The sequence below is a fragment of the Protopterus annectens genome, chromosome 9.part0 (assembly GCF_019279795.1).
Source record: "Protopterus annectens isolate FY-2018-M chromosome 9.part0, PAN1.0, whole genome shotgun sequence".
In the NCBI taxonomy this organism is placed as follows: Eukaryota; Metazoa; Chordata; order Ceratodontiformes; family Protopteridae; genus Protopterus; species Protopterus annectens.
Genome location: NC_056743.1, coordinates 1324667093 through 1324683281, shown reverse-complemented (window position 1 = coordinate 1324683281; position 16189 = coordinate 1324667093). Strand labels below are relative to the sequence as shown.

At 40.7% G+C, this 16189-nt stretch overlaps 1 protein-coding gene across 1 annotated transcript in view; it reads right to left on the bottom strand.

The window, feature by feature from the left end:
- The window catches only part of SH2D6 (SH2 domain containing 6), a 1258756-nt gene that overhangs the window by 997194 nt on the left and 245373 nt on the right, over window positions 1–16189 (bottom strand). The window contains exons 3-4 of the mRNA XM_044084299.1: window positions 14871–14896; window positions 6727–6740 (exon numbers count right to left, since the gene is read on the bottom strand). Of these exons, the coding sequence (XP_043940234.1) occupies window positions 6727–6740; window positions 14871–14896 (40 nt within the window). The remainder of the gene's footprint in view (window positions 1–6726; window positions 6741–14870; window positions 14897–16189) is intronic.

The window sequence follows — 16189 nt, the reverse complement described above, 5'->3', positions numbered from 1 at the left end:
ATTGTGCCTAATGCAGGGAGCTGCATCTGGAAATACTGTGTGTATCTACTTTTGTTTCAAGTGAACATCCCTCTCCAATGTCAGTGGTGAAGATTCATGCTCCTTGATTACTGTCCCAGAGTGGATATGTCACACTACCTTTGAGGTTTTGACATAGATGTAATACACTTATGGCTATCTTTCACATGGGAGGCTATCCTAACCTCAAAGTTGGCTTTGCTTGACTTAATTATCCCTTTTGGTTTTCATCTTTATGGGAATTACCCTTCCTGATTTTTGCCATTTTTTCCTTTTGTTGTATATCCTGTTTAATCTGGGATGCCACTCACAGGTTGCAACCTCTTAAGAGGTCAATTTAGAACACAAACCCTAGCAATGTGTGACAAACAGTCAAAATGTGGAACACCTTATTTTTGCACTGCACAAAAATGCACCATTGCCATGGAGCCTGGTTGACCATTTGTAAAATAAGACATACTTGTGAGTCAAATCCAAAACTTAATAACCTACAGCCATAACTACACCATAAGTGAATATGAGACAGCACTTCTGTACAGAATCAAAACTAAAATCACATGCTCATTAATACCACTTGCTACATTTACTACATTTTCTAAACAGATCTGTTACAAATCACACAACTGATTACATGTATACACTATGTGCATGAACAAACAGCATCCCATCATACTTTAGATGCTTCAGATGCACACTTAATGTATGCTGCTGTCATTTTCTTAGGAGCATCTCACCATGAGGCATTACTAACTACATTGTAGGTATTGAACACATCTTACAGCAACCTACATTTCATGGTCATGAAATTAGTAGTGTTTCAAAACTAATTAATGTAAAGTCTTAGTAACAGGGACAATAAGAGACACTTAAAATATTACTACTAACCTGAGACATTGACATAATAACAGACTGAATTAATAAACACTTTCTGAACCAGCAAGGTATGAGTCACCACATTTTCTCCAAAGATATCACCATTTGAAGGAAGAAGTAAAAGGAACATAGCTAACGTTTTGGAATCAAAAGCAGGAACTAGTCAATAACACAGATGGCTAACACTGACTACTCCTGCCTGAACTATACAATGAGTGTCTCTTTAAAAAATAAGATTAGCTGAATTAAAAAAAAAAAGTTACAGCAGTATTCAACCTAGGATGTTGCCATATAAAATGCATTATTAGCTCTCAACAAATCAGGAATAGAAATACTTATTACTATAAACTTGAGACTGATGGAATAAGAAAATATGAATTGATAAGCATTTTCTAAAACAAGAAGGTTATAATCCACCACCTTTTCTGCACCAGTTTTAGGAGAAAGTTAAAGGGACAGAGCTAGCTTTTCAGAGTTCAATGCCAGGAATAGTCAATACACAAATGCCAAACACTAACTTTTGCTAGCCCTACTCCTGCCTGAACTAAACAGTCTCACAGCTCAACAAATCAGGGTCCAGAAATAATCAGGGACAGAAACATGTACACTACTATTAACTTGAGAAAACAGAAAGTGACAAACATTTAATGAAACAAAGTTCTACTTTACCACCTTTTCTCCAAAAAACTCCAATCTTAGGAGGGAGTAAAAGGGACAGAGCTAACAATGGAGTCAAAAGTAGGGACTAGTCAAAACACAAATAAAAGAAAATATGAAGAAATAATCAAATACTGCAAGACCTACTCCTGCCTGAACAATACAGTGCACGTCTTTACTTACCGCTGTCCAATACAGGAAACAAAGCAGCTACAGCACAGTCCACAATAAAATTCAGGAATCAGGAATCCATGGTTAGGATGAGACTTCCAGGAAGCAGCTGAAGTTAGCAGCCCAGCAACAGCACCACCAGGACCATTCTTTTCAAACAAAGTCAGACAGCACAGAAAAAGATCACAGCCTTTTAATATGGTTGGCTTTAGGATGCCTGATCTCTCTTCCTGACATGCTGCAGACATCGACTCCCATTGCACACTGCCTGGTCCTTCAGTTGTTGTCTTGATTTTGCACTCATCTTCCAAAAGATGAATCCAATTCCTTCACTCTACGAGCAATCTGACAGTGAACACCATGAATATCCTCCTCACACTAAGGAAAGAAAGGTGATCTTCCTGTGCCCGGAAATAAAAAGGCATTGCACTGGCACAAAAACTATTGTTGGTGTGCGATTGGATGAATCGTGGTGTTTGTCACTGGCTCCCTTTGCCTCAGGAGCAATTAGTTGATCGGTTCATATAGAGCAATGCCAATTAGCTGTAATTGTGGTATACAAACCAATCAAACCTTGTGTAGCAGAGCAACACTGTTCAATGTGGAACAGCCGAACAGTGGGCAATTTCAATGTTAAATGTGGACTGTACCGCACAATCCGGAGCACTTGGCTGCTCAGATACCACCAGGGCTGTTTGTTTCTAGGGCTAGTCCTGAGCTTACTTCTGGTAGGTACAGCAGCCTCTGTGTAGCCATTGAGAGTTTTTGAGAGCAATTCAGCATAGGCTGCTGTGTTCTCGGGGCTGGAGGGTTATTGAATTTTGACAAACTATCACTTAAGAGGTTATCTGCCTTGGAATAGTTCCTAACTATTATTGGCTTTAATGGGATTACAGACTTGATTTTGATTTCCAAGGAGATAGCTTTATGGTTGAATCTTACCATGGAGGACAAGACACTGGGGGGGGTGCAGAGTTCTCCCATATTTGTGAACAAGAGGCCCAGTATATAATCAAAAAAAGCAGTCAAACCAAAAAATTCAGTCCACGCTGAGACAAACGACAACACAGCAATAGCGTATACACTTTTAATTATCCGCTTTCGTACCAAAAACTTCTTCAGAATGAATATAACACAATCAACTTCCTACTTAAATAATAATTTACAAAGTCAGGTGACCTGTTACGTAAAATCAAATCAATTTACACAACCTTAATAAATATAAAACAAACATCAACTATATTCTGTTACTGTTTAAAAGAAAAATTGGTAAAAATAGCCCCTTCATCTTTTTTGATATTTAATTTACGTTGTTTTAAAAAACATTTAACATTAACTGTCTCATTGAGACCAGGGGCAGTATCTGGTTTCAATTTAATTTGCCAAGAGGCTTCCCTTTGTAAAAGGTAATTTTTGAAATCACCCTCTCTCCCATCTTTACAACCTACTTCCAAAATGGAAAACAAAAATTTATTAAAGGAGGAACACATCAAGGAATGAGGCATTCTACATTGGGATGACGACCAGGGAGCTCAAAACCCGTATTAGAGAACATATATATGCCATCAAGTCTAGAGATGACAGGAATGCTCTTTACAAGCATTCCTTGATGTGTTCCTCCTTTAATAAATTTTTGTTTTCCATTTTGGAAGTAGGTTGTAAAGATGGGAGAGAGGGTGATTTCAAAAAAGATGAAGGGGCTATTTTTACCCATTTTTCTTTTAAACAGTAACAGAATATAGTTGATGTTTGTTTTATATTTATTAAGGTTGTGTAAATTGATTTGATTTTACGTAACAGGTCACCTGACTTTGTAAATTATTATTTAAGTAGGAAGTTGATTGTGTTATATTCATTCTGAAGAAGTTTTTGGTACGAAAGCGGATAATTAAAAGTGTATACGCTATTGCTGTGTTGTCGTTTGTCTCAGCGTGGACTGAATTTTTTTTAAGAGGCCCAGTATGTTGAGCCTCTAGTGGATGTATTCACTATTTAGTCAAGGGTGTTTGTATTTATGAAGTCCAGGAATCTTGGTGCCTGTAGATTTAAGACCATGTAAAATTCCTAGTCTATAAAGGGGTAATTAAAGTCTCTGATGAGTATGGCGTTAGGCTGGATAGTAAGCATCTCCAGTAGGTCCAGGTATGCATTATGAGCTTTTTGGGACATTGAGGGTGATCTATAGCTGGCTAAGATGTGGTACAGGATTTTTTCTATGGTGATCTGCACATGAAGGAACTCCAGCACTTCATCCTGATTGACCACCCTAGAGGTATGTGTGTTACTGATATATATTGAGACACCTCCACCTTTAGCCCTTGACTATGCAGCTACTGGATTAAAAGTATGAAAGGCACTAAAACACTGCACTACCAGGGTACTGTCTGCCACTTTAAATCATGTCTTGGTAACAGCACAGATGTCTGTATTCTCCAGTGTAAGACAGGTTGGAGGAAGTGTCGTTTTTTATTTAGACTCCTGGCAGTAATATCTTGAGGTTCAGTTGAGTTGATTTTGCTATGTTGGTATGTTTGCCAATTTGGCATTGCATAAAAAAGGCACTATGGGGGTGGACGGAGTTTTAGCCAGTATTCAAAAGCCTATGTCCTTCCAAGCTGACAAATACTGGATCCAATTAGAATGACACCAGAAAAACAGACAGTTATTAAAATCAATATTGTGGCATCATCCTCCGTGATGGTAATATCCTGCTCAGTGCTAGTCTCATACCAGCCTGAGACATGTAGTCTGAAAACTCAACAATGTTTTTCTTCATATAGTGCAGGGAGGTACATCTCAGGTCATTTACACTGCATGGGCTATGATGGAATCATACTGGTACCTGTGACATACCAGCTTGAGTGCATGCATGATTTGGCAGATCCTGGCTCCAGAAAACTAACTAACAGTTCTCTTCTCCTTGATCAGCCTGGCTAGAGGAGCATTAGTATATATTAGAACGGAGTCCCATATGATGACTGCCCTGAGAAGTGTGTTTGTTTGCCTTAGGGGCTTAGTGTTTGGGCTTCACTAAGAGTGACAGTATGTGTGGTGTTAGGTGTTGTTTTTGTTGAGTGTCTTTGGGCTTGCTGAGGCATAGTTTTGACAACGGGTGATCTAGGTGATCTTTGTTGTTTAGGATGATTGTTTTTTAGTGCCACATCATACATTAGTCTGTGTGCGAGTTGTGTGCTATGTGAGGTGGGTGCTATGTGCATGGTTTTGACAACCTGATGTGCATTTGTATGCAAGAGTTTAGTGTCTGCTTCTTTAAGGATTAAGTGGTTGTCAGTAAACATGAGACAATTGCTACAGTGTCTCAAGATGCCTATGTCCACCAAGCTGGCTACAGAGAAGTTTGGAAATTGCATACCCATGCTGTGCAGTCCTTTGATTTGTGAGCTACAAGAAGGTGGTGTAGTAGGGTTAAAAGGGTTCTTTGTGCAGACTAATAAGGATGCTTTATTGGGGCAGATTATGCTAAACAGTATAAACTTTTACTAACTTTAATGTTTACAGAATACTGAATTCTTTTAAATCTGTAGGTGTTGTCACTCAGTGCCCAACTAGCTACTCTAAGCTTGTGAGCGCACAAGATATTTGTGTTATATTGCTGCTTTTCATGTTACAGTTTTTTTTGACAGATCTACAGGGAAATTTTGCTTTCTAGGTGTTTGCTACTGTATAGGGCAGTGCTAACCCATGCAAATGTGCAAAATTTATAGCAACGCAGAAAAAAAAAAAAACAGAAAACTAAATAGTGAGCCCTCTGGCCATTAAAATTACTACCCTATGAGTTATCTGTGCATTTCCCAACTCAAGACAGACAAGATAAACACCTCCTGCCACAAGATGAATAAAACCAGTCCTTCTAATGTAAAAACACAGTAGAAGAGACAGACAAGTGCAATGCTACCACAAACCACTTAAACAACTAACTAGAATCCCCTTGCTGAAGGTTATTTCATGACAGTCTTACAGCAGTAACAATGAACTTCATATAAATATACAAACCTGAACTCTGTCCTATACAAGGACAAAGCAGTTACTATACAGGACAGATTCTATCTACCAGCACACATCTACACTCATGCACATGTTCTCACTATCCATGTATGCTTGGTCAGTATAAATATTCAATGACAGAGTACTTTTGATCTGTGTACTTCAATCAGACAGCACTCAACCACCAAGGATATGCTAAACAGGATTATACCCAGTAACCAGTGATATGGGATATCCGCTGGACTGATGCTCAAAATCAAACTGTTATGGGTTCTCAGTATCACCTTCATTGGAATGACTCCCAGTATGACAATAAAAGCATTTAAGACGGACTCCCAGTATCACACTGTTATGGGATCCCAGTGCCACCCAAACAGGAATGGCTCCCATTATCAAAATAAAACCATACTGGACTGAATGCCTGTATCACACTGGAAAGAACTCCCTGCCAGCACTATGCTGTCATGAGCTCTCACTACCAAGTAAGGTGAGCTAGATTGCTAGTCCCACAGTGTCATGTGCTGTCAGCACCAATCTGGACATGACTGACTCCTAGTAATCCACAGTCCTGGCCTCCATATTAGTGCACCAGAACTACAGCACATTGCCAATCCAAGGAAAGCCGAGTTCTTTAATCAGTCTGTCGGTATTAGCCTACAATGAAATCATAATATCAGCTTTTCATTTCATGCTCCTTGGGGGATTAACTCATGGATTAACAGCACCAAACTGCAAAAATATTTCCCACACTCTGTTTTGTCTAAGTCTTTGCAACAGCCGGACAATATTTTCACTTAACATCAGTTATTCACAGACACCCGGTAACAGATTAATCAGTGCAAGGGTATCAGTAACTCACTTTCCATTACCTTCCTAGTACCTTCTCACAAACATCAAGCTGACCAGCTAGACTGGCGATACAGTGATACAGACCTTATAAGATTATGTGTAAGAGTCATACTTACTTGAATAGAAGGCCAAATAAGACATAAATATACTTACTTCATTAACCGTTTCTGAAAAACAAGAAACATGGAGTGAGAATGCAGAAGAATTACATTCTGTTATCACCAACATCTTTCTAATTACTGTAGTAATTATTACATTTAGTTAATTTGTTCATATTAGTAACCTGGTAAGGGTAGTTAAGACAAATTATCCAATCATCATTTATAGTGTAGTTTTGCAATAGTAATATATATGATCAGTGCTACAAAAACACTGAAATATGTCACTAAAATCAAACAGAAAACAGGCAATATAATACATTTCACACTATATTACATTCCAATGTTGCCAAACATCTGTGGATAAGGACTTTTAGTGCAAACATTTTTAAGTTGGCCTTAAGTTTCTTTCTGTATTAAGCATATCTAACTAAGATAGTCAGCAGTGTGCATACCTCTTAACTGTCCAGAGTTTCGCAGAATGTCCAGATTTTTGCATAATATTTTGGTCTGTTTCTCATAAAATTGTGATTTTCTGGCAAATCATTCAGGACCAAAGTATGTCACACATTTGAGTTTCAGACTTCATATCCTGCAGAAAATTCATGGTAATGCAAAACCTGTTATTCTATCAACTTTCTAAGTTTGTAAGAGCAATATTTAAAAAAGTGTCCCTATTTTGGGGCCTTTGTCCTCCATTATTTGTGCATTTGTACAGATTTCTTGCTCTAAGAGGGTGAGTGGTATGACTGTGTGCTTATTCCATTTTTAGCTGAAAAGTGAAGAAGTGAAGAAGAGAATAAATATTAAAGCAGACCCTACCAGAAATGCACAAATACTGCCAGGAAGAGCTGACTGTGAGGTATAGAGGTTTAGGCCTTAACTATATACCATATGACCTGGTTTGGCTGGTAGTGCTGGGTACAAGAGAAGTCAGCATGGAGGGATAGGATTGAGTGGTTGATACTGACTTGCCCATTCAGGGATGTGGGTATTATAGAGTCCTACCACAACAGCTCCACCTGGAGGATGCCTTTGAATTTCAGCATTTACAAATAGAGACTCTCGGGTTGATATACCCCACCCAAGGAGTATATATGCAGGCTAGATGGAATCACTGCTGTGAGGAAACACATTGCACCATGTCTTCCTGCCAAGCATATAAACATATCTCCTAGGCCCTTTGGATGATGGCGCCATTCTTACTCTTGCTTCTCCCTCCTAGTGTCTGAGAATGTCAGAGTCAGAAGAAATTAATAGGAATGAAAAGACCAAGAGTTGTATGAGAGAGAGGTGCAATGCTGTGGGTGGAGAATGACAGCCAAAAAATTATTTGAAAAAAGTATGTATAGTCTACCTGAGTGTTACAGTTAGCCCCATTGCAGCTGGCTCATTCCCATCTCCTAACCTCATTTCCTTCTGATTGACATTCTTCATACCTTGCTAAACAGCCATGTTTTACCACTTAGTCAGCTAATCTAGTCTTCTTCTTCTTCTTCTTCTTCTTCTTCTTCTTTCTGCTTTTCCCGGTTAGGGGTCACCACAGCAGATCACCTGTCTGCTCATGATTGGCAGTTGACTTTTACGGTGTCGAGTTGCCAGCCCGGTGCCCAACCTCCCACAGAAGGCACACACACACACACACACACACACACACACACACACACACACACACACACACACACACACACACACACACACACACACACACACACACACATGCCTAGGGCCAATTTAGATTGTCCAATCCACCTACAGCATGTCTTTGGGATGTGGGAGGAAACCGGAGCACCCGGAGGAAACCCACGCAACCACAGGGAGGACATGCAGACTCTGCACAGAAGGCATCCCAGCCGAGAATTGAACCAGAGAGCCTCTTGCTGTGAGGCAACAATGCTAACCACTGCACCACCACAGCTGCCCCAGTCAGCTAATCTAGTCTAGACAACCAAAATACTCTACACAGCAAGATTTCCTCATGTGCATTCTGATGCTGCTTCCTTCTGTCTATCATTTGTGGCCTTTTAATCCCTTTCCTTTCTGATCTAACCCTCCTCTCTCAACCTGGAGGACCAATTGTGTCTTTACAATGTTCTCTGCTCCTGCTTTTCTGCAGTGAAGACATACAAGTGTCCTGAGCCTTTTCATCATAAGCCATATTTCCTATTGATTACCATTTTGCCAAACTCCTCTGAATCACTCCTTTCCGTCCAATGTTGGTGCAGAAACAGGCTACGATGAGAGAAGAAGAGGAGCCCACCCTCGACAAAGTAAGAATAGCACTAAGGAAAATGAAGTCAGGGAAAGCAGCAGGCTCAGATGAGGTCACAGCAGATATGATGAAGATTCTGGGTAAGATAGGGGAGAAATAGCTCCTGAGGGTTCTCATAGTAGTGTGGAGAGAAAGGCATATCCCAGATGACTGGAAAATAAGCATACTTATGACAGTGTACAAGAACAAAGGGGACATCCATAACTGTGGGCAGTACAGGGAAATCAAACTCCTATCACATTGTATGAACGTTCTAGACAGGGTGGTAGATAAATGGATACGCAGAGTAGTAGAATGTAAGATGGGGGATAAGCAGTTCAGATTCAGATCAGGATGCAGCACAACTGACCCAATGTTTTCAGTGTGACAGATAGTTGAGAAGAATCTAGAGATGGGGAAAGAGTCCAACTGGGCATTCATAGAAAGCATATGACAAGGTCCTTGGAAAGCTGATCTGGACAGTACTACGGTGGTTTGAAGTCCCAGAAACATTGGTAGAATTAGTGTAGGTTATGTACAAGGACCCAATGACTAAGGACAAACAGTGTTCAGCCTCACAAAGGAGTTCCGAGTGGGACTGGGTATACACCAGGGTTCAGCTCTGAGCCCACTACTGTTCATACTGGTGATGAACTACATTAGCAAACAGGTTGTAGGGGACAGATTAACAAAGCTGCTGTATGCAGATGATGTGACATTACAGGCAGACTCTGCGTAAGGACTCCAGCAAAATATAGAGCAATGGAATGCAAAACTGAAGGCACATGGGATGAAACTAAGCAAAGAAAAGACAGTGGTAATGGCAGCAAACTGGGGAAATCAGAAGAAGCTGAGAACTGAGATAGAAGGGAAAACAGTGGACCAGGTAAATAGCTTCAAGTATCTGGAAGGGGTGGTTGAGGAGAAGGGAAGTCCGAATGAAGATGTCAAAGCTCTATTCAGATGGGCTGCAGCCAACTGGCATGGAGTGTCAGGTGTAGTCTATGACAGAAGAATGCCAAAGAAGCTGAAAAGTAAGGTGTACAAGACAGTGGTGTGACCAATATGGGTCTATATTACATGATCAAAGCTTTAGGTAATCGAATACCTAAAGCTCAATCACTAAATGTCGAAGTCCCAAAACCGCAAATGGCAGTTTCCACATAGGGAAACAATTAGTTTGTCTGTTAAGCAGATTTTGCCATTTCTACAATGTGGAGCGACCTCGGAGTTGGTATATTTAGTTGGGGGGAGGGGGGGTAAAGCCCCCCACTTGATTTGTGTTTAATGTTTTTTTTTTTAGTTGGAACAACCGCATTGTTTCTCTGTATGGAAACTGCCATTTGCAGTTTTGGGACTTCGACATTTAGTGATTGAGCTTTAGTTGTTCGACTAACTAAAGCTTTGATCATGTAATATAGTCCCAACCAGTACTACTGTATGGTACAGAAACCTGGGCAGTAAAGGCAGAGCAGATGAAGAAGCTAGAGGTGATGGAAATGAAGTGTCTGAGAAAGGTGGTAAGATGCACTCTGTGGGACAGATGAAGAAATGAGGACATAAGAGCAGAAGCCAAAGTAGCTCCAATTGCAAAAAAGATCAAAGAGAACAGATTACAGTGGTTTGGACATGTGCAGAAAAGCAGAAACTAATATGGAGAAGAAGATCTGGGACAGACAGGGAGAAGGTAAGAGGAAACAAGGATGTGCAGCAAAGAGGTGGATGGATTGTGTGAAAGAAGATCTGCGGCAGTCAGGCATGAGTGTTGAAGAAGGCCGGAGTGTGGCACTGAATCGAGAGAGATGGCGACAGTTAACACACTACCCTGACCCCATGTAGAAAATGGGAAAAAGGAAGCTGATGATGATGTCTTTCTTCAGGTAAAATCTCCAAAGTCTGGCACAGATTCAGCTCCACCATTGTTGTATACAGAAAAAAAGATTATCTCCATATCTCTGACATCTACACCACTGACATTTGTCTAATATTCTACTCATTATAGGTTCATAGGTGTGTACTAGGCTAATGACCTTGGAGCCTTTACAAGCCTAGCCCATAGGATTACCCTGGCATCATGCCATCCAACCTTAGTTCCTAGTGCATCTGTCGAGCAGAGCCACTGGAGTGATCCCCAGGGGGAATTTTCTACTTCCCATCCACTCATCAGGATTTTTCTTGAAGAGAGGCAGTGAGGTGCTCTGCTTGACATGTATGGGAAGTCTATTCCATAGCATGGGCAATCTCTGGGTTATGAACCTGTCCCTCCAGCATGATCTGTTGATTGTGGTAATGAGGTTGAGGTCTCTGGAGCATGTGGTGTGGAGGGATTGGTATTTCTTTAGATGTAGCATTTCTAACAGAGCTGGGTCAGACATGGCTTTGTAAGTCAAGCAGAGATCGCCTCTAAGTAGGCAAAATGAAACAGAGAATAGTTGGAGTTTTTTGAGTCTGTCCATATAGGACAAGTGTTTAAGGCCTAGGATCCTCTTTGTGAGGTACTTTTGTGGCCTCTCCAGTTGTTGCAGGTGTCTAGTGAGGTACATGCCAAATGGGGCATTGTACTCGATGATTGGCCTAATGAGGGAAGAGTAGAGGGAGACAATGACCTCTTTCTTCCTGGATGCAAAACCCTTAGTAATGAGATGTGTCACATAGAAGGACTTTATGACCACAGTGGCAATGTGGTGGCCAAAAGAGAGGTTGTTGTCAACCTGTGTTCCCAGATCTCTTATAACGCCTTCTGCGTTCAGTGGACTACCATCAATGTGGTAATTCAAGGGAATCAGGTTTTTCCCAAGGGGATGATGACACATTTTTTGGCATTGAGCTTAAGGCCATGGTTCTGACACCAGCTGTTGGTCTCAGTGAGGCATTTCTGTAGGATGTCAACATCACTTGGGCAGTTAATAATTGTTCCCAACTTGCAATCGTCTGTGAACTTTGTCAGCCAGCATCCCTTCGTGTTGGCCTGGACTTCAGAGAAGTAGATACCAAACAGGAGAGGAACCAGGACTGAACCCTGTGGGACTCCACTCATGATTGGTCGGCAGTCTGACTTGGAGTCAGCTACTTTCACACTGTGGGTTCTATCCGTGAGCCAGTTTGCAACCCACCTAGTGATATATGGGTTGATGCCCAGCTTAGTGAGTTTTTCTATGATTCCTGAGTGGAGAATGGTATCAAAGGCCTTAGCCAGATCAAGGTAGGCTGTATGAACCACCTTGCCTTCATCCACAGCTCTGGTGACTGACTCAAAGAAGCCTACCAAGTTGAGCAGGCATGATCTACCCTTCACAAAATCAAACTGTGTAGCATCCAGAGTTTGGAGATTCCCTATATCCTTGTTTATTAGATCCATGATGATGCGTTCCATAGCCTTGCATATCAGACTCATCAGGCTAACGGGGCAATAGTTCCAGGGTCTGTAGCCACTCCTCCTTTGTGGAAAGGGATGACTGTAGCAGTGCACCATTCAGTAGGGATAAAGCCTGAGGTGAGGCTGTGACTGAACAGGGCACACAGGTGAAGTGCCAGTTCACTCTGTAGTTCATGTAGAACACAGCCAGGGATATTGTCATGTCCCACAGAAGCTGTATTCCTGGCCTTGGACAATGCTGTTTTAACCTGTGCAGTAGTAATACTGGGTGGCTGGCAATCTACTGGTATTGTGATTGGTCCTTTGTGGGGGTGCAGTAAAGTTGGCACTGAATCTGTCGGCCAGTAGATTGGCAATATCTGTTGGCTCTGTATAAGAGGTACCATTCTCCACAAGATTGTCCATAAGATTCTGTAATACCCAGACATATTTTAAATGCAAAATTCTGTTTGGCACCAGGCAAAATCTTTTGGAAGCTCACCCACTCTATGACTGCAATTCAACATCCACTTCAATATCTTAACTGAAAACCTATAAATATTACCTTTGGTTATGTGTCATAGAAAAGTAAAGCCTTAACTACGACCCCAATAACCTGAGTTCAGCTAACTGCTTGAGACACAATGGAAGAACCAGGTGGGAAAGGTGTGACTGAAAAGCTTCTGCCAGTGTACCTATCTTCTGCTTGGAAGAAATTGTGACCTGGTTGGCTGCTCCACTACCTGAAAGTGGGTGCTTGCATGTGATGAAATTGTGGTTGTTAATTGGAGACACGACCTTGGCTTACCAAGCTAGTGACAGTATCTGTCACTAGGGGTATTATTAATGCCTAAAAACAAAAATACTCAAATTTCTCATATCATGTGATGTGAGTGGGGGCACAAGTTAGCTACATAGATGTCTGCCCTTGCATGCAGTTTTCACCTTTATACCAGGGACTCCCTGAGTGTTGGGGAACAAATGGGCTTAAAGTCTGCAAGATTGTAACTGGTGGCTAAACATCATGGAGTCCACAGGAAAAAAACATGAACATTTAGGCCTGTGGCTGGGACCCAGTCTGCCATTTAAGTCACATACAGAGGATGTTGACAAAGTTTTGAACCAGTAGATTGTCTGCTACCAGCTGATAAACTGTTTAACACCCAAAACACATGAATTTGCTGAACTAAATATACTAATTTCAGGACTAGAATATTGTCTGCATTGCCTTTTCTCTCTGCTGGTAACACCAAATTACCCCAAACAGCATTAAACAGGATATTTTGCTTTATCACTCTATCCATATCCAAGGTTCATAGGTTAATACTAGACTAATTGCCCTTGTGGGCCATTCTAAGTGTAGACAAATATCCCATCTTTGAATCAAACCCTCCACCTTTTGTTTGTAAGGTAAACACTTTAACCATTATACCACCCTCCCAACAGGAACATCAGTATTTGACCTTGCAAAGGGCAGGGTGGTTACAAATACCATCTCAGACCACCTTGATGCTGAATTCCCTGACATTTAAATTATTGCACTTGGATCACTGCCCAGCACTTGCTCAAAACCTGACTATAGCTACACAGCACTAGTCACTGAAATCTGTAGATAAAGGACCTTTAAAGTAAAACAGCATTCTCCCTGGATTTGAATGAAACAGCATTAGGAAGGTTACATCCATTAGCTGGAATTATTTCCTGCTAACATTATAACAGAACTTAATTTTGGTACCTGTTCAAGTCAAAGGATCAGTTTATCGAGGAATGCAGGCATCAGTGTTCCCATGATAATGGGTAGGATAATTTAGTTTTTTCCACTACAATAGCACACTAGGATTTACTCCCAGGTCAGTGCTGTATGTCTTATCTTACTACACTGCCTAAGTAGCATTTGTGAATCAGATTCTTTAGATGGTTCTATTACTATTATATGTGTATGTTTCATAATCACTATATATAGTATGTAAAAATATTGCTAAATTTATGTTATTACTACATTGCACTGCTCTTCGATTTCTTCTTCTCTTTGGTCTGGGTTGCGGCCAAAATGGTATCTGTACCTGTTCACTGACACAATTATCAAACAAGCAAATACTTAATGAAAATAAATCAGGTGAATGTGATTATTCACAGGAAGGAACGCACCTTTGACCATTATCCAGGAAGTTTAGGAGCAGTATAGTATTATTTGTGCACAACAGAGCTCTAACATATTAGTGAGAGGTCAATCGAGTAAAGATCATCTAGGTTTTAGTGTACAGATAGGCTCATTTTTAGGTAGCTTGGTTCCCAGGGTAAAAGACTCTCTCGTCTCCAGATTATTCCCTGCCTGCAACCATTTGTGAGTGACTAGCACTCTGATACACAGGGTGACCACTGAATTTGCCCAATTCTGTATAGAAGTTTCTATATCACTTTGATTGCTACACAGTATAGACGAGATACCTACTAGTTTGGACTGCAGATGTCCTTTGGCATTGCCAGCTACAACTTCAAGGCAAATCACCACTTTAGTTCTTCCACTCTCTCAGCTCTGACAGCACTATACAAGTCATAGTAACAGTCCAAACTAACAATGCAGTTCACTTACCTGCCGCACGGGGAGCTGTAGGAGGCCTGTAGAAGAAAAAATTCAGCAAGCATTGGAGTCAAGTGCAGATCTAATACAATAATCAGTATATATATATATATTATATAACTTTTACATTACTTTAACATTTTTATTAATGACTTCCACCAAAACATCCCTAATGCAAAACTCGTCCGATACGCGGATGACACTACCATCATCTGCTCCACCAAATCTCTCCCCAAGCTTATCAATTTAACTCAAGAAGCTTTCTCCTGCACTAAGTTTTGGATGCTAGACAATCATCTAGCCCTCAATGCATCAAAATCCAAAATTATGATATTCACCCCCTCTAGACACATCAATATTGACAAAACATCCTTCTCTATTTAGAGTCATAACAAGACCTCTATCAAAATAGTTCTCATTACAAAACTGCTGGGTGTCCTTATTGATGATCAATTAAAATTTGACATACATCTACAAACAAATATGAAACAAAATAAACATCAAAAGCTTGGAATGCTATACCATCATAGCCGCTACCTTACTCCTTCATCCAAACAACTTCTATCTACCACTTACCTCATTCCCTCTCTCCTGTACGGAGCCCCTCTCCTTACTAAGCTTCAATCAACCATTAAATCTAAACTATCTTCCTGCTACAATAAAACCTCTAAGTTTGCCACCAGATTCAAACCCTCTACTCACCACTACAACTCCCTCCATTCTCTAAATTGGTTGGAACTCCCAAACTATCTGACACACATTCAACTTACAACAGCTCATAAGCTCATTTTTAAACCTCCTAACTGTCCTTCCCTCTCCTCCACCCTAAAAATGCATCAGCCTCATAGAGTAATCAGCTCCAATAATCAAAATCTCCTCGATCTTTACAAACCCAAATGTACTGCAGGGCAACTCTTACTATCTTTCTCCCTTGTCAGGTCATGGAATTCACTCCCCCCCCCACACATTAGAACTACCCAGAATCTCTCCACCTTTAAGACCTTACTCTACTCTTACCTCTCCTCTCTCTGGGAATGCTCCTGCTCTCACCCCACCTGATGCTTTCTACCCTTTTTACCCCTTCCTATCTCAAAACCAACCTAAGACCTCCTCCTGCTCTTTATATTCTTACTTTTGCCTACAAATCTCTTCATATTTTTAACACACATGCACACACACACAGACACACACACAGACACACACACACACACACACACACACACACACACACACACACACACACACACACACACACAAACCTGCTGAATTGTATATTTGCATTTTAATGTCTTCTTATATATTGTGTATTACCTGAAATTTTTGGTTTCTTT